Here is a 25,938-nt window from a genome sequence, read left to right as displayed (position 1 = left end):
GACCCCCGAATCTCACCCTGACCCCATCCCTCCGGCTGATAGTCCATGCCTTATGTCTCCTCGCCCTGCCTGGGTTGTCACCGGAGGCTCTGGATCTGGGTGGTGGGTCAAACTTCCCCAGCACCCCAGGGCCCCAGGCCCTCCACTTGCTCCACTCCCTCCCGCATCTGCCCTGGCTTGCTCTGTCTCCTTGGGGCAGCTGGCTTTTGTCCCAGTGGATCATAGGAGCAGCTAGGGTGGGGCTGTAGGAGGGGCTCCCCAGTAGGCCTCACTTCTCCCATCTCACATGGTTCCCATTCTGTACCCAAGGATGTCTGGGAGCCCACATACGGACCTCTGAGCCCTCCCGCCTGCCCTTCCACTCTCTGGGGCCCACAGGATGGCTGGGTGTGGGGGGGAAACTGAGGGAGAAAATCTGTGGACGTGGGGACCAGGAGACTCTGTGTGACCCAGGGCGCATCCCCCTTCGAAGATCAGTTTCCCCAGCTACAAAAAAAGAGGAGCTGGGTGCTGGGATTCTGTAACGTAGGCAGATAGATGTGAGTCCAGCTGGAGCATCCACCCTCGCCACCCTGGAATCTGAGTCAGGAGATCTTTGGAAAGAATGCCTCCTGATAACGGATCACCTACTCTGTGCTAGGCACTGCATCAGGAAGTTTGTGTGCATTACCTTATGGAATCTTACAACAGTTCTCTGGGATGGGTCTTATTAGCATCCACGTCTCATAGAAGAGAATACTGAGGACCAGAGAGGTTAAGTACCAGGTCCAAGGAGGCACAGCTAGTAAGCTGTAGAGGCTGGATTTGAATTAGGTCTCCTGGACTTGGAGTCTCTGCTCTTCATTCTGGCAGTAGAAGCTCAGGCAGAGACACATGACCTTAGAGGGCAGAGCCCAGCCCTTGGGGGGAGTCCGTCCTCCCTGTTGGATCTGAGGGTAGTGGGTTTCCCATCCCGGAGACTGTGTGCAGGCCCGCCTGGACTGCTCCTTTTCCATCCTCCTTCCGCTTGGGGGTGGCGGTGGGGGTGGGGGTAGGGTATGTGGTTCTGAGCGGACGTTTCTAGGCTGAGATACCAGCCCTGAAGCCCTGGGTGCCCTCGGCATTGCACATCATCTCCGGGCCTCAGTTTCTTATCAAGCAAATGGACACACTTCTGGTGCTACTGGGTTTTAAAGGCTCAAGTGTCTCACGGATCTCGGGTGAAAAACCACCTTAGTGGCCGTCATAGAATAATTAATAAAATGTCTTGGCTGGAGCGGGAGCAGAGGAAGTTAAGTGGGCGGGGGCCGAGGTGACAGCTGGCTAGAGAGGTGGAGCCAGGGAATGGGTGGGGAGGGGCGGGCCAGGCGGGCCAGCGCTCCGGGGCAGAGTTAGAGACGCACCCAAGGAGCAGGCAGTCCGCATCCTGCATCCATCAGCCGCCCTGCACCATGAGCCGTAAGTCCGGCCCCGGTGGCCCCAGACTCCCCTTTGCCTCCTGGTGGAGCCTTGAGTGCCAGGCTCAGCCCTCCATCCCTCTCCCTCTGCAGGGCGGAGCGTCTCGCTCCGGTTCTCGCTGCTTCTGCTGCTGCTGCCGCCATCCCCTGTCCTGCCAGCGGACCCCGGGGCACCCGCGCCGGGTAGGCGGCCCCTTTCCTGCCCCCGAAGAGCCCCAGGTCCCTGCGTCCCTGGCCTGGCCCCCACCCGCCTCTCCCCTCCGGCCAGCCCAGCTTCCCCTTTCGGCTCGCGGTGCCTGGGAGGGGGGAGGGGGCTGAGGCTGTCGGTGGGATGGGGGCTCTCTGCAGACCCCCGGGGGGTGTGGCTTTGGCTAGGACGCCACTGGGTTCTTTTCGGGGGGAAAGGGCAGACTGGGCCGGTGTCCTCGGGCCGGCTTTGGGAAAAGGGACAGCTTCTCTCCAGGCCCTCACCTGTTCTGGGCCCCCAGCGGTCCAAGCTCATCCCCAACAACCCCGCTGTTTCCCCTGCGGGCCACTTTCGGAGGAAGCAACAGGCGCCAGGGGAAGGCGGGCTGGCGAGTTCTCTTTCTCCAGCCTCTAACTTTCTGGTACCCTTCCGGATTCCCAGCCCCAGTGGAGAAGATCTCCCTCGGTGAGGACCTGGGGTACACCAGCCATTCCGGAGACAGTGGAGGTGAAAATACACTTACGGGGCTGGGTTGCTGCCCCTGAGGTTTAAATCCTCACCTGTGAGGTCCCCACTGGGCAGATGAGTTAACTGAGGCTCAGGTAGGGGCTATAACCCTCTGAAGCTCACACAGGGCATGGTGGGCTCAGGGTTGGAAGCTGGATCTACCTGACTCTAGGCATTTTGCAGGGTCTTTCCTCAGAGTCCTCCCTGCCCTCCTCACCCGCTGCCAATGGACCCTGGTTTCATCACCCCAAAGAAGATGGGGAAAGTCAGATCCTGTAAAATTCCCACCTTCCTCCCCCTCCACCATGCATGTACCAGGTTCCAGGTGAAGGACTGCAGCTCCTCCTTCGGACAGCCTCCCTCCCCCAGCTTACTGCTTATGTGTGTGTGTGTGTGTCTGTGCAGGGTCTGGACAGAGCTTCCTTCATCACCTAGCTGTGTGAGTTCTGGGTCTCCATTCCCCATCTGCAAAATGGGGTCAACAGAGGATGGTGGGGAGGGGATCTGAACCTTCTGTTGTGATGCTCAGAGGAGAGAGAAAGGATACCTTTGTGAACTGGGAATCAGACCAGGTTTCCTGGAGGAGAGGGTTTGAGAGGGTGGCATTTGGAGAAGTCAAGGAAAGGATGGAGGATGCTGGGCACGAGCAAAGGTCTAGTTTGTGGGAAGAAGAGGAGGAAGACCCATGTGGCCAGCACTTTACAGTTTACAAAACCAGGCTGTGGGCATCTCTGTTGTTGGTGCTCACAACAGCCCTGCCAGGGAGATGTTAGTCCCATTCTACAGAAGGGAACTCTGAGGCCCAGAGGGGTGAGCCCATTTGTCTGAGACCCCAGTAGCAGAGCCGGGGCTGACTAGGCTGACCCAGTGGCCCTTTTTGTTAGCCCCTGGATCAGCCCAGCACTTCCTCTGAAGCCCCATTCGGCCCCATCCAGGCCCCCAGGGCACCCAGGGCTCACCCTGCCTGTCCTCCTGTGTCTGTTCACCAGTACTTAGTGAGCCATGGTCTGTGCCATTTTGCTTTTAGCCTTTTCTACTTATCTTTATATTGTGTTTAAACAGAATTGTTTTCTTCACTCCACAAACATTCCCAGGGGATTGCTTCATGCCAGTCTTTGGCTGCAGCCTGGAGACAGAGCTGGGAGGAGCTCGCAGTCTGGTGGAGGAGATAGAAATGCCCACAGACTGTCATCCAAGGGGGTCAGGGCCATGACTGAGGGAAGCACAGGGGTGTGCGGGGCTCGGGGGTGGGGGGCAGTTATCTCTCATCCCTTACATGTGAGGAATTTCGGGAGGCTTCTTGGAGGTGGTGACGTTTGACCTGGACCCCGAAGGAGGTGGTGAGTTGGTGGAAATCCTGTGAGGTTTTACTATGAAACTCTGGAAGGGATCTTCCTGGCAGGAGCAAGGGCATGAGCTGAAGCCTAAAGGTCTGAACTGTGGGAGTGGAAGGGCACACAGGGAGCGGTAGGACAGAGGCAGCTGCTGGTGGACACGGGCCTTTGGATGCAGAATGAGGAGATGGACTTGGGCCTCAGGGTAACTGGGAGCAGGAGAGTGAGATTGGGCGGATGACTTGGAGGTGAGACTGGAGGCTGGGGAACCGTTAAGGAGGCTGCTGCAAGGGTCAAGGAAAGAACGGAGGACCAGTTGGGTGTTGGGGCAGAAGATTTGGGCTGCCTTCCTGTTTCCAAGTCTCTGGGTGAACTGAGGTCCAAGATGCCTGGACATTCAGGGGAAGCATCTGCCCTAGAAAGCCAAAGCCTGTGTTTTGTCCCTAGAGCGACAGCAAAGGCTGATTCCCCCGGGAGACGAGGGCTGCAAGCTTACGTGGGGGCAGGTGGCGGGAGGGAATGTTGCTTCTGCCTCTCCTGTGACGGACGAGGTGGAGTCCGGCTTGGAGGACAGGGGTGTGCCAGGGCTTCCTTAATGCTCAAGTTCATCCCCTCCAGTTCCTGGACTTGGCTTAGTGCTCTCTCTTTGGCTAGGGATAGGGCATGACCTGGCAACCGGAGCTCCATGCCAGGCAGAGGGGCCTGAGGTCAACTAACCCTGGCACGTGGGGCAGGAACCCCGCCTGTGCCAAACCCTCCTGCTGCCTGCAGCCTCCTATCTGCAGCACCAGCAAGGTCTGTGGGCTGGGAGAGGACTTCCTCTTCCAGCCATCGGGGCCTGCTGCGGTGGTGCCTGTCGGCTGGCCGCTGACCTGGTGTGGTGTAGGGCCTGGGGCCCAGGTCTGGCTGGTCAGGGCCCCCTTTTTTTTTTTCTCTTTGGCTGCCAAGCTCCTGGAGCTTCTCTAAATATTATTCTTAGGAAATTTCAGTCCAGCCTCTTTCTTTAATGGGCCCTCTTGCTGCCTGGTGCCTCCAAGTCCTGACGACTTGGTGTTCCCTCACTGTGCGTGGAGCCCTGACTCCTGGGCTGGGGGACATTTCCTTGCCGGATCCTCAGAAAGTTCTGGAGCCGGGAAGTCCTAAACAGTTCCTCTTCGGTGGGAACGTGTGCAGTGTGGGCTTGCTGATCAACCCCACCTCTGGGCTGGCTTGAAGACGCAGTGAGAGCAAGCTGCAAGGTTCTCTGCTGATGGGGCTAGGGAATCATATTGATGCAAATAACCCAGATATTTGGAGATAGATTGGCTTCGCCCAGAGTTGAGAAGAGAAGGGGAGGCAGAGAGGGAGGTTTTTCCTTAGAGCCTGTCTGTTCCCTCCCCTTCCTGGAAAACACTGAAAAATCAGGCCCAGAGGGTACAGGGTACTTGCCCAAGGACACACAGCCAGTGAAGAGCAGTCACTCTCCCACAGATCTTCACCCACAGCACCTACTTGGCGTCTCGCCCTGTGCTGGGTGTGGGAACTCAAGGCACTTTAGACTCTGTGTCTGCATCTCCCTAGTTCTCTTTCTTGATGTTTTATTATACAGGGTGTCCTCCGCTGGGCACGTGAAAGCATGCGGGATTTAAGTTAGACTGAAGGAAGGCCTTCCTTTGTGAATAGTTCCCAGAGCTCTGGTTGCGGTAGGGGATGGCGCTCCCTCTGGGGTCCTGGTTTCATTCATTCTGGATTTTCAGGTCCACCTTGAAGGAAAGGTGACAAACCTATCTCACCTGGGGTCATCCCCAGCCTGTGGAACAAAGTGACTCTCCCTCTGCATCCCTTCCCCAAATCCAGGCCTGGGCCCCTCCAGGAGGAGGAAGGGCAGGGAAGAGAAGGTAGTTCATCTTGGCTCTGCAACTTTGAAGCAGTGGGGCCTGGGCGAGTCTCCTCATCGGTGGCAGGGTTAGGGGGGGGTGGCAGAGGTAGGGGGAGTCTCACCCACCCACCAGGGAGTGCTGAGCAGATAAACGAGGTAGATATGCAAGGTTGGAGGGTCAGCCAGAGCCCTGGCTTCCCGGCCCATCGTGACCGTGCAGCTGTGGTTAGGCTCCCCGCCCGGGGAATGGGGGGAAGCAGCACCTAGTCTCCTCTCTGCCCACCCTGACATCATGGGGCCGCCAGCGGCAGCTGCTATCCTTGCTGGGGAGAACTTTCCCTGCCCTGGGGCCGCCGGTGTTTATGGAAAGATTGCGGAAGAGGAGGGAGGGAAAGTTGAGCAGCAGGTCTGGGAGGGAGGGACCTCTGCCTGCGCCCGCCCGGCACACAGACTCTCCTGACAGGAGAGGGATTCGGGCAGGAACTTCTGCGTCTGGGGACACAGCTCTGCTGCCTGCTGAAGCCCTCAAGCCAGACTTCAGGGCCAGCTGCGGGGGTGCTGGGGAAATCAGGGAGTCCCTTTGGCCAAGCTTGGGCTGGCTGGTCTCCTCGCTGCAGTTTAAATTCCACAAACATTTGTTAAGCTCTGGCCACCGCATCTGGATTCCCTGGGTGGCTGGATCTCTCCAGGACATGGGTTGAGCCCCAGCTGTGTGCACGGCCTCTGTGAGGGAGGAGAAAGTCAGGGAAAGCCTCTTTCCTTGGAGGCTTGTGGTAGAGCAGAGCAGGTCGAGCTGGAACGTGGAGCAGGGGCGAGAGAGAGCGGAGTGTGGACATTTAGGGGGCGGCTTTCTGGTGCATGCGCAGTGGGCAGGGGCAGGTAGATCTGGAGGGAATTTACTAGGGAGGAACCGCAGCCTGCGTCAAGGAGGGAGCAGAGCTTTCGGCTTTGGGGATGCGGGATGGGCTGCCACAGAACAAACTGAGTTCCTTTTGGGATCCCTACTGGGGGAGGGATGGGGAAACAGCCCAGAGAAGGGCTGCGCCTCAGCCCCTGTGCCCGCTGAGTGGTAGGGCGACCCGTTGGTGACAGAGGACCTGGTGCTCCAGGGTCGGGAGCTGGGCAGTGTGGCGCCACGGGAGCTCCTGGGCAGAACAGCAGAGTGTCCTGAGCAGGAGGGATCGATGAGATCCCAGGTCCCTGAGCCCGCTGCACGGCCGAGCCTGAGCTCCCTGGCGTTTCTGGTCCTGTGGCTGTAGGAGGGGAGGGGGGTCCTGCCAGGCCCCTGCCCTGGGCCCCACCTGCCGGTCCGCCTGCGTTGGTCTGATAAGACCTTTTTGTTCAGACTTCTTCCCGTGGGTTCCTTCTTTTTATACCCTGCAAGGGTCACAGAGGTGCTATTGTGGGGCTGTGGGGAGTTGCCAGGGCTTAAGCAAAACTATTTGCATGATTCTGTGATGTGAGGAGCCCTAAACCAGAGGTTCCTGCCCTCTGATCACAGCATCCTGAGGCGACTTCTCAGGCTCCTCCCGCCCATTGCTATCCTCTTGACCCCCTATAATCAGATGCACAAAGAATCAGAGTTCCCTGTAACGTTGGCTCTGAGCCCAGTTAAGGAAGTGTGTTTGCAGGAGGGACCTGGTGTTTTCTGTGGAAGGCCAGGGAAGGAGCTGCTGCCAGGACAGGCGCCCTGGGTCTGCAGGAGGCCTGGCTCTGTTCCTTGGTCTTGGCCAAGCCGCCACCTCTTCCCGAGCCTCGGTGTCCCTCGCTGAGTTGTGAACGAGCACTGAGGGAGCTCCAAGGAGTCTCTGACCTTGCTGTTGGAGAATCATTGAAGCTGTGGTTGGGGAGATCTGGGTTAGACACAAGGAGGGACTTCCTGGAGGGGGGTTTCTCCAGGGGGTTGGTGGGGGTGATGCTAGAGCTCCACTCACCCTCTGGAGAGAGTTTTCCAGCCACATCTCTCCTGTTCTCGTGGTGCCTGACCTCCCTCAAGATCCTAGAGCCCATACTCCACCCTGATGTGAGCCAGGGCTGGGTCTATCAGGACGGGAGCTGAGACTCCCCTCAAACCCATTCTCTGTCTTCCGGGTTCTGGGAAACGTCTTTCCTTGGACTTGATGGCTAAGTGTCTCGGGGTGGGGTGGAAGTGAAGGGATGGGCAGTTGGTCTGGTGCCACTTGCTGGGTGACCCATCTGGGTTTCCCCTTATTTGGCCTCAGTCACCCCACCCCATCTGCCTATAACTGGGCGTTGTGATACCTGCTCTTCCTTCCCTTCTGCAAAAATAAAGGGATGGTAGGTCCTGGTGCCCAGAGGTTGGGGGTTGGTCTGAGAACCCCTATCCTTTTCCCTTTACTGAACCCCACAAACTCTGCCCTTGGTGCTGAGCTCTGACTTGGCAGAAAGTGAATGCTCTAGAAAAGCCTGTGGCTGCAGTGTCTTATCAGCTGTTTCCTAGCCTTTGATGTCACAGCCTGGGGCCTGGACTCTTCTCCTGCCCCACTTTGGTGGCAGCAGGGAGGGAGGAGGGGACTTCCCCTGGTGGCCTGATGTGGGGAAGACTGGAAACCCAGAGCAAGGTCTGGAAACGGAAGGGCCAGGGGCTTTCTGTTCATAGCTGTGGGGACAGAGAGGACCCTTGGGGAACACAGGAGTCCAGTAAGTTAGGAGAGAGCTGTGACTGGACTCCATGCCTCTGGCCCCAGCGAGAGGTCACCCTGGAGAGGTCTCTGATCTCTGTTTCTCCCCACAGTGAACCCCTGTTGTTACTATCCATGCCAGCACCAGGGTATCTGCGTCCGCTTCGGCCTTGACCGCTACCAGTGTGACTGCACCCGCACGGGCTATTCCGGCCCCAACTGCACCATCCGTGAGCTGGGCCTCCAGGCCCAATCCTTCTCCCCTGGGCTCGTCCTCCAAGACCCCCACTTCCTACCCTCACCTCCGGCCGTGGCCCTGTTCTCTTTTCTTGCCTGCCTTTGACCTCTGACACTGCCCCTGACCTGGCTCCAGCGCAAGTCCTCACTCCTGGCACACCCCACTCCCTGCTTCTGGGCTCTGTAGTGAGTTTTCACTGCCCAGCTCCGGCCTTACTGACCTCAGTCCCTGGTCCTGTCTCCTGTCCTCACGTCTGGTTCTGGCTCTGTCACGTGCCATCACTCCCAAGGTTCCATCCTTACCCCTGCCCCAGAGGTTCTACCCTGTTCCATCCTGGCCCTCGTCCCCCGTTCCCATCTTCCACTCTGGCTGCTTCCGGTCCTGCCAGGAGGGCCTGACTGAATGGCTCCCACTGCCCTCACAGCTGAGCTATGGACCTGGCTCCGGACTACTTTGCGGCCCAGCCCCTCTTTCCTCCACTTCCTGCTGACGCATGGCCGCTGGTTCTGGGAGTTAGTCAATGCCACCTACATCCGGGACATGCTCATGCGTCTGGTACTCACAGGTGGGTGGGGGCAGGGCCCTCCTAATCTAGGGGAGCAAGAAATCCTGCCACTTCCTGGAATTCTTGGCATCTGATAAGGGCAGGGGTTGGGGGCGGGGGGGTTCTAGGGTGCCAAATAAAAAAAGAACAACCCAGGGAATTCCCTGGCCGTCCAGTGGGTAGAACTCCGTGCTTTCACTGCCGAGGCGCGGGTTCAATCCCTGGTCGGGGAAGTAAGATCTTGGCCGCATGGGGGGACAAAAAATAGAACAACCCAAGAAGAGGTGGGGAAGGGGGCGTGTAACTGGGGGCAGGAACCTCTTGTCACCATTATTTTCGCCCTCTGCAGCGCGTTCCAACCTCATCCCCAGCCCCCCCACCTACAATGTAGCGCATGACTACATCAGCTGGGAGTCCTTCTCCAATGTGAGCTACTATACGCGTGTTCTGCCCTCTGTGCCCCGAGACTGTCCCACGCCCATGGGGACCAAAGGTAATGGCGATGGGGTGAGGGGGCTGGGCCTGGGGGTGTGTCACAGGAGATGCTTAGTTCTTCCCTTTGGGAAAAAGCAAGCAGAAGAGCAGTTACTGACCCATTTCACAGATGGGTGGACCAAGGCAAGACATATGCATATCCAGAACCAGGGATGAGGACAGGAAGAGGTTGTGGAGGGGTCTTGCCCTGAGGTCAGTGGCAGAGTCAGACTAGTGCTTCCATATTTCCAGGGTGCCTCTTTGCCTGAACCTTGTCTACTAAATGGGTGGGATCCTGCTGGGATGGGGGTGACTTTAAAGTTGAAATGGAGGAAGGAAAGAATAGTGAGCTATTTATTGGGTGCTAACTCTGAGTTTGGGTCTTTACTAATGTAAACAGTCTTATGTGCTTCATCGGCGCAGTTTACACATAAAGTCAAATTTTTTCTTTAGTTGTTCAAGACCCCCACTTGGTCTCATTGGCAGGGGTCTTCTTCCCAAGACCTTCTTCCTTATCCGCTCCTGATTGTCCTCAGACAGGGGGGTTTACTCAGTTTAGAGCCATCAATTCAGTTTCAAGTACACAAAGGACAATACAGTCACATTCCGTAGGTATCACCTGTGGCTGCTTTCCTGCTGCATCGGCCAAGCTGAGCAGATGCGACAGAGACCACGTGTTGGCAGAGCCTAAGATATTGACTATCTGGACTTGTACAGAAAAAGTTTGCTGACCCTTGGTTTAAAAGATTCCATCTCACCAGTTTTCTGCCAGTTACATTGGCACTCCTCAAATCCACTGCATAAAATAGATATCATTTGCCCTATATTATAGAAGAAGAAATTGAGGCTCAGAAAGATGGAATGACTTCTCCATGTTCACACAGTTAGTAAATGGCATAACCCATTTCAGACACAGGCTACCTTGCTCCACGGCTGGGGGAGTCCAAGTTCTTCTTCTTTTTTTTTTTTTTTTTTTAAACATCTTTATTGAAGTATAATTGCTTTACAATGGTGTGCTAGCTTCTGCTTTACAACAAAGTGAATCAGTTACACATATACATATGTTGCCATATCTCTTCCCTCTTGCATCTCCCTCCCTCCCACCCTCCCTATCCCACCCCTCTAGGTGGTCACAAAGCACCGAGCTGATCTCCCTGTGCTATGCGGCTGCTTCCCACTAGTTATCTATTTTACATTTGGTAGTGTATATATGTCCATGACACTCTCTCACCCTGTCACATCTCACCCCTCCCCCTCCCCATATCCTCAAGTCCATTCTCTAGTAGGTCTGTGTCTTTATTCCCATCTTGCCACTAGGTTCTTCATGACCTCTTTTTTTTTTTTTCCCTTAGATTCCATATATATGTGTTAGCATACTGTATTTGTTTTTCTCTTTCTGACTTACTTCACTCTGTATGACAGACTCTAACTCCATCCACCTCATTACAAACACCTCCATTTCATTTCTTTTTATGGCTGAGTAATATTCCATTGTATATATGTGCCACATCTTCTTTATCCATTCATCCGATGATGGACACCTAGGTTGCTTCCATGTCCTGGCTATTGTAAACAGAGCTGCAATGAATATTTTGGTACATGACTCTTTCTGAATTATGGTTTTCTCAGGGTATATGCCCAGTAGTGGGATTGCTGGGTCATATGGTAGTTCTATTTTTAGTTTTTTAAGGAACCTCCATACTGTTCTCCATAGTGGCTGTATCAATTTACATTCCCACCAACAGTGCAAGAGTGTTCCCTTTTCTCCACACCCTCTCCAGCATTTATTGTTTCTAGATTTTTTGATGATGGCCATTCTGACCGGTGTGAGATGATACCTCATTGTAGTTTTGATTTGCATTTCTCTAATGATTAAAGATGTTGAGCATTCTTTCATGTGTCTGTTGGCAATCTGTATCTCTTCTTTGGAGAAATGTCTATTTAGGTCTTCTGCCCATTTTTGGATTGGGTTGTTTGTTTTTTTGTTATTGAGCTGCATGAGCTGCTTGTAAATCTTGGAGATTAATCCTTTGTCCGTTGCTTCATTTGCAAATATTTTCTCCCATTCTGAGGGTTGTCTTTTGGTCTTGTTTATGGTTTCCTTTGCTGTGCAAAAGCTTTTAAGTTTCATTAGGTCCCATTTGTTTATTTGTGTTTTTATTTCCATTTCTCTAGGACCTGGGTCAAAAAGGATCTTGCTGTGACTTATGTCATACAGTGTTCTGCCTATGTTTTCCTCTAAGAGTTTGATAGTGTCTGGCCTTACACTTAGGTCTTTAATCCATTTTGAGTTTATTTTTGTGTATGGTGTTAGGGAGTGTTCTAATTTCATACTTTTACATGTACCTGTCCAATTTTCCCAGCACCACTTATTGAAGAGGCTGTCTTTTCTCCACTGTATATGCTTGCCTCCTTTATCAAAGATAAGGTGACCATATGTGCGTGGGCTTATCTCTGGGCTTTCTATCCTGTTCCATTGATCTATATTTCTGTTTTGGTGCCAGTACCAAACTGTCTTGATTACTGTAGCTTTGTAATATAGTCTGAAGTCAGGGAGCCTGATTCCTCCAGCTCCATTTTTCGTTCTCAAGATTGCTTTGGCTATTCGGGGTCTTTTGTGTTTCCATACAAATTGTGAAATTTTTTGTTCTAGTTCTGTGAAAAATGCCAGTGGTAGTTTGATAGGGATTGCATTGAATCTGTAGATTGCTTTGGGTAGCAGAGTCATTTTCACAATGTTGATTCTTCCAATCCAAGAACATGGTATATCTCTCCATCTATTTGTATCATCTTTAATTTCTTTCATCAGTGTCTTATAATTTTCTGCATACAGGTCTTTTGTCTCCTTAGGTAGGTTTATTCCTAGGTATTTTATTCTTTTTGTTGCAATGGTAAACGGGAGTGTTTTCTTAATTTCACTTTCAGATTTTTCATCATTAGTATACAGGAATGCAAGAGATTTCTGTGCATTAATTTTGTATCCTGCTACTTTACCAAATTCATTGATTAGCTCTAGTAGTTTTCTGGTAGCATCTTTTGGATTCTCTATGTATAGTATCATGTCATCTGCAAACAGTGACAGCTTTACTTCTTCTTTTCCGATTTGGATTCCTTTTATTTCTTTTTCGTCTCTGATTGCTGTGGCTAACACTTCCAAAACTATGTTGAATAATAGTGGTGAGAGTGGGCAACCTTGTCTTGTTCCTGATCTTAGTGGAAATGGTTTCAGTTTTTCACCATTGAGGACAATGTCAAGTTCTTCTGTTCGTTTGTTTTTTCTTTCTTTTTTAGGGGGAGGGGAGTTAACTTGTACAAAGTAGCAAACATACACAAAAGTTGAGAGAAAAGTATAATGAAGTCCTATGTATCCATCTCTGGGTTTCAAGATTTGTCCACAATTTGCCAATGTCATTTCATCTATCCCCTCTCACCTTACTTTTTATGGAGTTTTTAAAAACAGATTCCAGATATCATGCCATTTCACCCATAAATACTTCTAGAGTCTTTTGGTAGAGAAGGTGCAAGGGGCCATCAGGTGGGAGGGAGGTGGTCCTGCGGAGGCCACTCTGGGCTTCCTGCGTGGACCAGTTCGGTCTGGCGAGCCTGGAAGGCCCTGAGGCAGGAAGATCCAGACAGGAAGCAGCTACTACTCTTTCCCACCTCCCCAACCAGGGAAGAAGCAGTTGCCAGATGCCGAGCTCCTGAGCCGTCGCTTCCTGCTCAGAAGGAAGTTCATCCCTGACCCCCAAGGCAGCAACCTCATGTTTGCCTTCTTTGCGCAACACTTCACACATCAGTTCTTCAAAACTTCTGGCAAGATGGGTCCTGGCTTCACCAAGGCTTTGGGCCATGGGGTGAGTACCTGGGAGGGGCTCGGCACTTCTCTGGGCTGCACTTGGCACATGGAGGTTGTTACAGGTGGGGCAGGACCCAGAGGTCTCAGTGGACCCTCTCTCTGTCTTCAGGTCGACCTTGGCCACATTTATGGAGACAATCTGGAACGTCAGTATCACCTGCGGCTCTTTAAGGATGGGAAACTCAAGTACCAGGTAGCACTGGGTCTTGGGATGGGGCGTTGGGAAGAACCTTCCACGGCCTTCCCTGGCAGAAGCTGTTGGTGGGGGCCTCCAGGGTGTCCTGAGATGGCCAGCTGCAGAAGCTGGAGGTGTGTGGTCGGAGGAGAGACAGCAAACCCTGGGAGAGGGTGCCAGGCAAGAGAAGCAGACGAGGAGCAGACGTGGCCTCTCATGTTCTCCTGGGAGGTGGATTTTGGGGCTCCATAGGAGATGAACATTTCCAGCCTACATTTATTCATTTAATTATTCTACAGTATTAATTGGGCACTATGATGTGCCTGGCACAGCGGAGCAGTGGCCGTGATAGTCATGGGCCCTACCCTCAAGCTCCTCAGGGACCACAGACGCAAACAGTAAGATGCTAGTTCCATGAGGACTTTTCGTCTGAACTCGCACTGTTCAATGGTGCTAGAACCACATAGGTAATTAGCTCATGCACTTCTCAAATCCACTGCATAAGATAGGTATCATTTGCCCTATTTCATTGCTGTGAGCCACATCTAAGTTATTGGAATTTTTCTAGTGGCCACATTAAAAAAGGTAAAAAGCAACAGGCAAAATTGATTTTAATAATATATTTTTAATTTAACCCAATATATCCAGAATCTTATCATTTCAACATGTAATCAACACAAAAATTGTCAATAAAATATCTCACTATTTGTGCTAAATCTTCAAAACCTGACCTGTATCTTACACTTATAGCACATCTCAATTTGGGTGCCAGATTTTCACTGGAGATTCTGATCTGCATTTAGATTTCATAAAATTTACAGTTGAGAAAGTAGATTCACATGTCCAAGTTGTTCTAAGCATAAAGACTTCCCAACAGCTGAGGTATCTGTTTTAAAATTTAAATCTAAAGAAAATAAAATTTAAAATCCAGTTCCTCATTCACACTGACCACATTTCTAGTGCTTAGTAGCTGCACATAGCTAGTGGCTACCATACTGGACCGTGCAAATCTAAACAAACAAAAACCAAGACACAAAGTTCATTGCTGAATCTTTTGGGCTAAGAACAGTATTTGGCATATGGTAGGTCCTCGGTGTGTATTTGTTGAGTGAACGATGACACTGCCATATAATTAATTACACTTGCGATAGCTGCCACCAGGGAGAAGCCACGAGAGTGTGCAGAGGATGGGGAAGGCTTCCTTAGGAAGTACAAACAAACCAAGAGTTGCATGAAGGATGAGGAGGAGTTAGGGAGGCCAAGAAGGGCACAGGACAAGCCAGGTTCTCAGGCATCGAGGCTGGAGAGGGGAAGTCAGCTTGAGTGAATTCAAGGGAGTAAAATGAGGGAGATGCTGCTGGACACCTGAGTGATTCCCGATGAGCAAGGGTCGTGTTAAGGATTTCTGATTTCTGCCAAGAGCAGAGAGAGGACTTGGAAGGGTTTTAAGCCAGGGTGTGATGCTAGATTTGGGTGTTTTAAAGGATTGCTCTGGCAGCAGAGCCGAGAACGGACTGTCTGGGGGGATGGAGCCACTTACGAGGGGAGTCAGGGTGGAAGATGAGGGTGGCTTGGAAGAGGGTGGCGGCAGAGGGGAGAGAGAAAGGGACTCACTTTAGGAGGTAGAATCCACAGGCCTTGGTCAGGGAGGCGGGGCAGCCACCCTGCGTGTTACGGGCAGCTGTCAGTAGGAGTGGAAGGGTGTCCGCTGCGCAGGTGCAGACACCCGGCCCCTCCCCAGGTTACCAGGTGTCCCCATCCTGCAGGTGCTGGACGGAGAGATGTACCCGCCATCGGTGGAAGAGGCGCCTGTGCTGATGCGCTACCCCCAGGGCATCCCGCCCCAGAGCCAGATGGCAGTGGGCCAGGAGGTGTTCGGGCTGCTTCCGGGGCTCATGCTCTACGCCACACTCTGGTTGCGTGAGCACAACCGAGTGTGTGACCTGCTGAAGGCTGAGCACCCCACCTGGGGTGATGAGCAGCTCTTCCAGACAGCCCGCCTCATCCTCATGGGTGAGGACTCCAAGCCAGCCTCGTCCTGGAAGGTCACACCCTCTGTCCTGAGAAGCGGAGTGGAGGGTTTGGGGACAGAGAGATTAGAATTCTGAACAGGGTCCTTCCCCTGTGTGAACCTCACTTTCCAAATCTATACATTGGGAATAATGACGGTTGTAAGGATTTGTTGAGATGATGAATGGGAAAGTACTTAGCACATAGTAGGCCTTCAGAAAATGGAGGGCTGCGGTAGCTGATTATTAGCTGGGTGACTAGCAGCAAATCTGGTTAGCCACCCCAAATCTCAGTTTCCCCATCATCCCAGGAGCATTCAGGGACATCCTCAGCAAATACCCTAGCTTGCCTGGGCTTCAGGAATCCTTGTTTCCTGCCCTGCATGCATCTGCCTTCCTGGAGGTTGGTAGTTTCTGGGTGCCTCAGGGACAAGATATTTTTGTGTCCCCTACAGGGGTAAGCCTGCAGCCTAAAATGTCAGATGGTTCTTGGCCTGGGAGCTTGGCCCCCGACACCCCTGTCCAGACCGTATTCACTCTGAGTCACCACTGAGCCTCTGCCCCCACCTCTGAGCATCACTGGGCGTGACTGTTCCCAATTATAGTGCCTGATTCACTGGTGCCTGGAAGAGCCTGCACTGGTGTTAGGAACGGCCTAAAGAACGAGAAGGGGCTGGTTCAGAAGTCCCAGTATTATAGACTTTGATCAGAGAGGGCAAGTCTGTGTCTGCAGGCTGCCCAGCATACTGACTGGTGATGAAGCTGTGGCCAGAGGCGGGACTCCTAGGGCCCTGCACCTCCAGTGCTTCATTCAACCCTCCCCGACAGCCTTATGACCCAGATAGGATTACCCTTTGTTGTGAAGATTAAGATGCAGAGAGGGTAAGTGAATTCTCCAAGGCCATTCAGCGCAGAGAGACTTGAACCAGGTCTGGCTGCCACCAGAGCTTATGCTGCTTCCACCACATCTTGAGGGGAGTGCTTTCCTGAGTGGGGAGGGGGTGTGAGCCTTAGTCTACTCTTTTGTGACGTGTGCGTATGGGGAGGGGATTCTCCCCTCACACCTCCACGTAGTGTTCCCACTTATACACGTATTGACCCTCCGTATTATGCCAGGCCCTGTACCAAGCAGTTTAGATGCATTCATTGTCTACTCCTCTCAGCGACCCTGTGAATATTGTTATACTGGTATGATTCTAGTACACATTTTACAGATAAGGAGAGTGAGCTTCAGAGAGAGTAAGTAGCACAGCCCCAGCTCGGGTGGCTAGAAATGGTGAAGCCAAGATTTAAACCCAGGTCTGCTGATTGCAGTTCTGGTGGCTCCAGATCAATTTGCTAAAAGTCAATTTGTCTAGTGGTTCGTTGGCAAAAATATCAGTTTCTTCTAATATCTAGTTGACCGGTTTTCATTGTGTTATGGAATGTTCCTTTTGTGTCTTCCCTGGCTCTTTGCTCTGTAGCTGGTTCCTGAGGGGGCAGAGGAATTTGATACATAGGAAGATAGGAGGATTATATTTGGGACGAGATTCACTTATGTCTCCAGTGTCCCTTGTTTGCTGCTGCAGCTCTTAGAATGGTCTCTTGGGAGCTCCCCTCACCCCCATCATCTTAGGCACGCTGAGATTCCCTCACTAAGTTAATCTCTACGTGCCCATCTTTTGTGGTGTCTCCAGCCTCTTTTAATGGGCTGTGGGAAGGTGGCCACCCGAGGGTCACAAAACCCATCCTCAGATACTTCCTTTGCGTGTCCTGCTCAGCCCGGCCTGTGACCTCCCCAGGGAACATGGGACCAGCAGATGGCTCCTGTCTTGGGACATCAGTGCAGCCTGAGACAGAAAGTTCCATTTTCACGCCCCGTGACAAAAAGGCAAAGTGAAAGTGGCCAAATAAAATCGAACAACCATTACAATGTTAAAGAGGCCAAACCAAGCCCTTTGCATGAACTGGCCCACTTCCCAAGCCTGGTGGCTAAGCCCTGTGCTCTGTTGACCCCATTCCGCATCCTTCGTCCCAGGGGAGACCATCAAGATTGTGATCGAGGAATATGTGCAGCAGCTGAGTGGCTACTTCCTGAAGCTCAAGTTTGACCCGGAGCTGCTGTTAGGCACCCAGTTCCAGTACCGTAACCGAATTGCCATGGAGTTCAACCAGCTCTACCACTGGCACCCGCTCATGCCCGACTCCTTCCGGGTGGGCCCCCAGAACTACAGCTACAAGCAGTTCCTGTTCAACACCTCCATGCTGGTGGACTACGGGGTCGAGGCCCTGGTGGACGCCTTCTCTCGCCAGCCCGCGGGCCGGGTGAGCCCCAGAGGAGCGCTGGGGAGGGCCGCTGGGCTCTGGGATCCAAACCCCAGTTTTCTGTGAAAGGGGGAGAGTGTCACCCCTACTGGGAGGTCGTGATCATTCCTTCATTCATTCTCTCGTTCTTTCATTCATTCAACGATACCAGGCGTTATTCCAGGTGCCGGGGATGCAGTGGTGAACCAGGTCAATGTGGTTCTTGGGTCCTTGTATTTTTGGTGCGTACACCCTAGGAAGGAACAACAGTCATGTGACAGCTAACATCGTTTGAGCACTTACTATGTGTTAGGCACTGTACCAAGGGCTTTTCCGATGTTTTCAGAATTATAAGAGCATGTTAAGAACCACAGTATAGAAAGCCCACCATGCTCTGGGAACTCAGAGAGGGGCTTCTGGCCCAGAGTTGGGGATTGTGGATAAGGAAGTGATGTTTGAGCAGAGATCCAAACAATGGATAGGGGTCTCCCAGGGCAAGAGGTAGCGTTCGTGGCCCGGGGTCTCTGTGTTCCAGATGGAGGGGACAGCATGGCAAAGGCCCAGAGGTCAGAGGGCATGGCAATTTGAGGACCAGGAAGACATTCAGGGTATGGCAATATATGCAAAAGTGCCTGCACATAGTAGGTCTTTATTACATTAGAGGCCTCTGTTATGGGCTGAATTGCCCCCTGCCCCAAATTCCCATGTTGAAGTCCTAACCTCCAATACCTCAGAATGTGACTGTATTTGGAGCTAGGGTCTTTAAAGAGTTAATTAAGGTAAGTGGGGTCATTGGGTGAGCCCTACTATGACTGGCGTCCTTATAAGAAGAGGAGATTAGGATATAGATGTGCATAGAGGGAAAACATAGGGGAAAGATTACCATCTCTAAGCCAAGGAGAGAGGCCTCAGAATGAAACCAACCCTGCCCACACCTTGATCTTGGACTTCTAGCCTTCAGAACTGTGAGGAAATAAATTTCTGCTGTTTAAGCCACCTAGGCACTTTGGTATGGCAGCCCTAGCAAAATAATACAGCCTTTCCCTCTGGAATTTCTAACTAACTTCCTCCTAGATCTTCCCTTCCCCATGCTTGGAAGCTCCCATCTCCTTCCTTAGCTCCCCTCAGCCCCTGCTTCTCTCTCATACTTATCCCTCAGCCCTACCATGATGTTGTGGCACCACATGGATTTAGGTTTCCCCCTGGTAATTTGACTGCAATTAGCATATGCTGCCGCCAGTGGGCAGCTGCTGGCTGGTTTACGGTCTCTGTTCTTTGTGGGGACACAGACATGAACAGATACAATAACTCGTGTGCGGGGCTTCATGGTTTCCAAAGAATTTTCAAGCAATGTCCATGGTGACATGTGTGAAAAGCCCTGGTATTTCCTGGTACCAGGCAGAAGGGTCACAGAAGTGTGTGGATTCTCAGGATATCAAAGCGAGTGTGAGAAGTGATAAAACAGGGCCTCCCCTGATAATCCCCACCCGTGGTTCCATCTCGGGGTTACCGTGTGACCAACGCTGTGATAACTGCTTTGTATTCTTTATCTCGATTATTTTACCACAAGCATATCAGACTCATGCTTCTACCTTCCTCATTGTTGCATATGAAGAAAGAGAGGCTTAGCATAAGTAATTTGTCTACAGTCCCTGTATTTGTTTCCTAGGGCTGCAAAAGGAACACAAACCAGGGGGCTTTAAGCAGCAGACATTTATTCTTTTTCTTTTTTTGGAAGTTCAAAATATCACCTTTATTATTGATAAAGCTGATTCTAGAAAACCTAAAGCAGGCTTTTTAATAATAAACCCCCAAATAGACAAACTTGGCTACCAAGACGTGGAAGCATGGAAACAAGGAAAGCCTCTCCCAACATCCTCCTGTCTCCCCAGAACAAGGAGTGTGAGAGAAAACATACTACCTGGTGTCAACTGAATTCAAGAGCGGCAGAGAGGGCAGCTTGAACGACGCACACCTAGTTGCTGTGCTCAAACTCACCAATAATACTAAGTTACTCCTCTTCTAATAAGGAGTGAGGGGGAGAGGTTGGAAAAAGATGCTAAGAGTGTTAGGCTACTGGGGTTTCCTCCATAGACAAAGAAACATCCAGAAAAGGAAAGAAATATTCCCACCTTACACCTGAGAAGTATCACCTTTTATTCATTTATTCATTGATCCATCCAAGCATCCATTAAACATTTACTACACATTACTAACATCTAGGCCATGAAAAAGATCAATCCTCAAACATTTCTCTAGAAAGCCCTTGTAGTTAACTCCCCCAGATGGTATTAATACCAATCAGAAATTTATTGTTGCACAGTTCTGGAGGCTAGAAGTCCAAAATCAAGGTGTCGGCAGGGCCATACTCTTGCTGAAGGCTCCAGGGGAGAATCTGTTCCCTCCCTTTCCCTCAGCTTCTGGTGGTGGCTGACAATCCTTGGGGTTCCTTGGCTTGTAGAAGCGTCACTCCAACATGGTGTTCTCCCTGTGTCTCTGTTTCCTCTTTGTATCAGGACGCCAGTCATTGGATCTGGGGCCACCCTAGTGGAGTATGACCTTGATTACATTTATTTGCAAATAAGGTCACATTCACAGGTGCTGGGGGTTAGGACTCCAACACGTCCTTTTGGGACGCAGGCAAGTCAATCCACAACGGCCCCACAGCTTGGTTCAGGGACCAAGGGACCAAATGGTTCAGCTGAGATTGGCACCAGCCTCCGCTGGCTTTGCCCCAAGGTGTATAACTTCACCCAACTATGCTTTTCCTCTTTCTCACCCAATTATCCTTGTTCTACCCAAACAGAACTCTTTCTTTAGCATTATCATTATCAATTCACCCTGAGCAATAGATCTTTCTTTAGATGTATGCTGCTTTTTTTTTTTTTTTGACAATTCTTTTGCATTAAGAATATCTTTTTAAACTTTTTATTTTATATTGGAGTAGAGTCGATTAACAGTGTTGTGATAGTTTCAGGGGTACAGCACAGTGATTCAGTTATACATATACATGTATCTATTCTTTTTCAAATGCTTTTCCCATTCAGGTTGTTACATAATATTGAGCAGAGTTCCCTGTGCTATACAGTAGTAGACCTATGCTCCTTAACAGTTATGAATCAGATTTTTTTTTTTTCTGGAGCCTTCTGTTTTTTTTTGGCTGTGCTGTGCGGCTTGTGAGATCTTAGTTCCCCGACCAGGGATTGAACCCGGGCCCTTGGCAGTGAAAGGTCAGAGTCCTAACCACTGGGCTACCAGGGAATTCCCTTTGGAGCCTTTATCTCACCAGGTTACTTGGGTTTTGAACCCTATTTCCCTCCCTTCACAGGATATATTACGCCACCCCCTTGGTCTTGAAGTAAAACTACAAGTTTAGTTAAAGTAAATGTGTTTATATATTACACTTTTCATGGCAAGATTTTAGTTCCCTCCCTGCTAGCTCACGACAATTCCTCTCCCAGGAGGCTTGGCAGAAAGAAGGAGAAACATGTAATCACCTGTCCCTGTGTGTACCTTTATCTGGTCTGAATGGAGTGACTTGATACTCTGTGTTCCTAACTTCTAGCTCAGTTTCTCTTTTCTAGTGGTGGCCGGTTACTAGGGGTTAACTTTTTTTTTTTTTAATTTGTTTATTTACTTATTTTTGGCTGTGTTGGGTCTTTGTTGCTGTGCGTGGGCTTTATCTAGTTGCGTTGAGTGGGGGCTACTCTTCGTTGCGGTGCGCGGGCTTCTTTTTGCGGTGGCTTCTCTTGTTGTGCAGCACGGGCTCTAGGGACATGGGCTTCAGTAGCTGTGGCACGTGGGCTCAGTAGTTGTGGCTCGCGGGCTCTAAAGCGCAGGCTCAGTAGTTGTGGTGCAAGGGTTTAGTTGCTTTGTGGCATGTGGGATCTTCCCGGACCAGGGCTCGAACCCATGTCCCCTGCATTGGCAGGCGGATTCTTAACCACTGCACCACCAGGAAAGTCCCTGGGGTTCACTTTTTAATACTAGATGCTCAGTAAATTTTATTTAATCTCAATTCTGTGATATAGAGAATGGAAAGCAATAGAAATAAGTTCCTTAGCAGAATCCATTAAAAGATTAAACATCTTTGTTCTATGATAAAAACTGATTTGGAGAGTGACAGACACATGTCAGTTCTGCCAGGTAGAGTTTAAAAAATATCCTAGGAAAGCCATAAGGTTTTGGCCCCTCAAACTAACATTTGTCCATCCGTCTGTTTCCATCACTTGAAAGCTCTGCCTTTTATTTCCAGATCTGAAATGCCAGTCCCCTCTGCTTGAGCTCTGGACTGTGGCCGTGCTGGCCATCTCCTCTGCAGAGTCCTAGTTGCTGAACCTAATAAGTTCCAGAACCTTCCTTAACAGAATGTTAGGGGTTCTCACCTAAATTCAAAGGGCTGGGGAACAGTGTGTCTGGTGAGTGACTAGAGAAGTCCTCCTGGCCCACTCCACACTCTAAAGATGAGGAAGCTGAGCCTCAGAGGGGGTCCCTGAGAAAGCATGGCAGTGCAGACCTAGGGCCAGGTTCCCAGCTTGGTGGCTGCTAGGCTGAGCCATCCTTTCTGCTCAGAAAGGACTCCTGACCTGAATTTCTTCTCCAGGACGGTATGGCCTGGCTCTCAGACCACAACTGTGTTTATCTCTTGGCAGATCGGCGGGGGTAGGAACATAGACCACCGTGTCCTATACGTGGCTGTGGAAGTCATCAAGGAATCGAGAGAGTTGCGGCTGCAGCCCTTCAATGAGTACCGCAAGAGGTTTGGCATGAAGCCCTACACCTCTTTCCAGGAGCTCACAGGTGAGCAGCTGTTTCCCGGCCATGGCTCCTGCCCTCGAGGGGTTTGAGCTGAAGTGAAGGAGACATTGAGGAAACAGAACGGGGTGATCCATATGGCCAGCACATATGGGATCTGAGGGGTGTGGGAGCACGGTGCCAGGGGTGGCGAGGGATGGCAGATGACTGCTTGGGGAGGGAAGGTGGCTTCTCAGCTGGGTTTGAAGGATAAAAAGGGATTTTCTGGGACTTCCCTGGCGGTCCAGTGGTTAAGACTCTGCACTTCCACTGCAGGGGGCACAGACACGGCACAGCCAAAAAAGAAAAAAAAAAAAGGGATTTTCCAGGTGAAGGATAGAGGGAAGAACATTCTAGGTGGAGGAGCAGAAAGTACAAAGGCACAGGGGTTAAAAAGAATGAGCCTAAAAAAAAAAGAAAAAAAAAAGTGAGCCTATTCAGGAGAACAGTCCTAGGTGTGGCTGGGTGGAGGTTAGTGATAGGAGGCTGGCTCAGATTGTGTGGAATCTTGGATTCTACGCTAAGATTTTGGGTTTTATTCTGTCTAGTGTTTCCTAAGTCCCATTTATGGGCCAGCTACCTGAGAATCACTTAGAAAACTAATTAAAAATACCAAATCTGAGATGTCTCTTCCAGAGATTCTGATTCAGTAGACCTAGGTGGTACCCAAGAATCTGTATGTGTGTATATATATATCTCTCCATACATATATGTATGTGTATGTATATACATATGTATGTATATGTTTGTGTAAGTGTATATATATATAAAACACAAATTGTATAATATATGTATAATAAATATATGTAACATATATGTCTATATGTCATATATATATATATATTTGTTGTTGTTCAAGATCCCCAGTTGTTGGGCAGCCAAGTTTGGGGACCCCTGTCCCAGACAATGGGGGTGCCACTGAAAGGTTTTGACCAGGGTGTGACATGACCCCTGACTGTGTACTGGTACCCTGTGGAGGGTGGACTTGAAGAGACAGGTAGGGACACTCCATGTCTGTCTCCCATGACAGTCCAGAGAGACAGAAAGAACATTGTCGCTAAGTCTTTATGTGATCTTGGGCAAGTGACATTGCATCTCTGAGCTCCGGTAGAACGCAGGGTCTTGGACCAGGATAAGGCCTTGAAACCTGCCTGTGAAGGAAACAAGATGGGTAGCTTCTGCCTGTTGTTAATGATCAGGTAATTAGGGCACAGAGAAGTGGGGTGAGTTGCTCAAGGTCACACGCTGTTTGGTGGCAGATCCAGGCCCTTGACTCCATCTGCAGTAGCAAATTCCTTCCCTAGATGCAGCCCCGGAGCAGGGTCAGCCAGCCGGGCCAGATTTTAGGGCATGTGCTCATTTGCTCAAGGTGCTTTTCTGAAGTCCATTCTCCTCCCCAGAAAAAGGTGGACCTAGAAGATTCCCTGCCCAGATGAACCGTAATGGATGGCATCATGATTCTGACTTTGGCTTCTCCCCCTTGTAGGAGAGAAGGAGATGGCAGCTGAGTTGGAGGAGCTGTATGGAGACATCGATGCCTTGGAGTTCTACCCAGGGCTGCTTCTTGAGAAGTGCCCTCCAAACTCCATCTTTGGGGAGAGTATGATAGAAATTGGGGCTCCTTTTTCCCTTAAGGGCCTCTTAGGGAATCCTATCTGTTCTCCGGAGTACTGGAAGTCGAGCACATTTGGCGGTGAGATGGGTTTCAACCTTGTCAAGACGGCCACGCTGAGGAAGCTGGTTTGCCTCAACACCAAGACTTGTCCCTACGTCTCCTTCCACGTGCCGGACCCCCGCCAGGAGGACGGGCCTGGAGCGGAGCGACCATCCACAGAGCTCTGAGGGGACAGGGCAGCAGCATTCTGGAGGGTAGAGCTTACTGCTCATCATTCCAGAACGCTGAGGCCAGGGTTGATAGTCTTCAATGTTGGGTTTCTGATTTGGTGTTGAGAGCATCAGGGTGGACATTTAGAACTCTGGGTCTCTCACCACGATCTGGAATACTGTGGTCTTGTTTGTCGATCTAGAATGCTGAATTCCTGGTGAACCATCTAGAATGTTAGGAGTGGTTCTCCTTCGGAATGTCAGAACACTGGTTTCCTGGTTGATCACCTAGAATGTCAGATTTCTGGTTGATCTGGAATACAGGCATTCTAAAATATGGGACTCCTGATGGAATCATCTAGAAAGTTAAGGGGTTCTTATTTTGCGTTCTAGAATTCTGGGTGGTCCTCCAGAGTGTTGACTTTCTGATTGGTTATTCAGAATGTGGTGTTCCTGGTTGCTGATCCAGAACAGTAGCTGGTGTGCTAGATCTGTCCTGTCCTGAATGTCTGGAGCATTGATGATTCATTTTCCTGTTCAGTGAGACATCCACAGAGCAGGGGAATCTAATGTCTAATGAGAATGCATTGCCTGAATCTGTGCCTGCACAGAGGAGGCAAGGAGGTGGGGTGTTCTTCTTGGGACCCCAACTGAGACCCTGGTCTGAGGATATAGAGGGAACAGGTGGCTTTTTCCAGGCCATTGATTGGAAGCCACCAGAGCTCTGTCTTTGCCCAGATCTTGACTCACGGCAGCTGTTTTTCATGAAGTTAATAAAGTTCTTTTTCCAAATTGCCTGCTATGCTTTTGATACCATCCCCAGAAGCAGAGGTAACACGGAAGTGACCTTTCTCCTAGCCACAGGCTAAATGTGCTGGAGGTTTGCAACAGGAGACTTTCCACTGGGATCCCTGGGCCTGTCATGGTCTAGATCTTTCACTGCTAATGTTTCATCCCCCCCACCCCCCCATCCTGTGGGTTAGGAATTGCTTTTTCCAGGCTGCTCTCCTAAAATGCCCAACTCCCCAGCCCCAGGAAATGTAGCGTTCAGTTCCCACCATCTGATTAAAACAACTTCCTCCCTTACTGAGCATACAACAGAGATGAAAGGCATCTGGGGAGGAGAGCATTTACTCTGTGCCAACTTTACACATTTCATTCTCATTTATTTTCAACCCAACAGTGTGAAACAGGTGGTATAATCCACGTTTCAAAACCAAGGATACCGAGACTCGGGGCGGTTAAGTGACATGTTCCACACGTGCCAGAGCCAGGTTAGGACCCAGGTCTGGCTGAATCTAGAGCTGTGCTCTTTCCTCCATCCAGCTTCCTCTTGCTTCCTGGTTTGACTCACTTCCAGGCCTAATCTTGCTTGTCTGGCTCAGGGTCAAAGGCGGAGGTGGGCTGTAGCCTCCGCCTTACTTGCAGGCTATTTGTTCAGTCACAAATATTTATATTCCTAACTGCCTACTACATGCCAGTTACTGTCATATGCTTGGGGCTACAGCAGGGAGTGATCAAGACCAATAAGGCTGCACAACAGATCGTTGTAGTTTATTTCATACATTTTACAGCATGGGGAATGTAGCCAATATTTTATAATAACTTCAAATATAGTATAATCTATAAAAATAATGAATCACTATGTTGTACACCAGAAACGAATATTGTAAATCAACTATACCTCAATTTAAAAAAATCTTCAATAGAGTTCAAACTCAAAAAAGACAGATGGGCTTCTGCCCACATGGAGCTCACATTCCAGTGGGGGTAGAGC

At 50.7% G+C, this 25,938-nt stretch overlaps 1 protein-coding gene across 2 annotated transcripts; it reads left to right on the top strand.

Annotated features, from left to right (window-relative positions):
• Nucleotides 1–1,374: 1,374 nt before the first annotated feature.
• Nucleotides 1,375–24,953, top strand: PTGS1 (prostaglandin-endoperoxide synthase 1). Of its 2 annotated transcripts, XM_061200985.1 has the most exons (12): nucleotides 1,375–1,437; nucleotides 1,530–1,619; nucleotides 2,065–2,130; nucleotides 8,078–8,194; nucleotides 8,627–8,767; nucleotides 9,096–9,239; nucleotides 12,893–13,074; nucleotides 13,186–13,269; nucleotides 15,018–15,264; nucleotides 17,278–17,564; nucleotides 22,196–22,343; nucleotides 23,824–24,953. In XM_061200985.1, exons 1-12 carry the CDS (start codon nucleotides 1,431–1,433, stop codon nucleotides 24,177–24,179), a joined length of 1,869 nt encoding a protein of 622 aa, XP_061056968.1. In that variant the 5' UTR covers nucleotides 1,375–1,430; the 3' UTR covers nucleotides 24,180–24,953. The 2 variants fall into 2 exon arrangements, with proteins under 2 accessions (XP_061056968.1, XP_061056969.1); XM_061200986.1 differs by lacking the exon at nucleotides 2,065–2,130.
• Nucleotides 24,954–25,938: the final 985 nt, after the last annotated feature.

The sequence above is a fragment of the Eubalaena glacialis genome, chromosome 9, assembly GCF_028564815.1.
Source record: "Eubalaena glacialis isolate mEubGla1 chromosome 9, mEubGla1.1.hap2.+ XY, whole genome shotgun sequence".
NCBI lineage: Eukaryota > Metazoa > Chordata > Mammalia > Artiodactyla > Balaenidae > Eubalaena > Eubalaena glacialis.
This window is presented reverse-complemented; position numbering and strand designations above follow the sequence as displayed.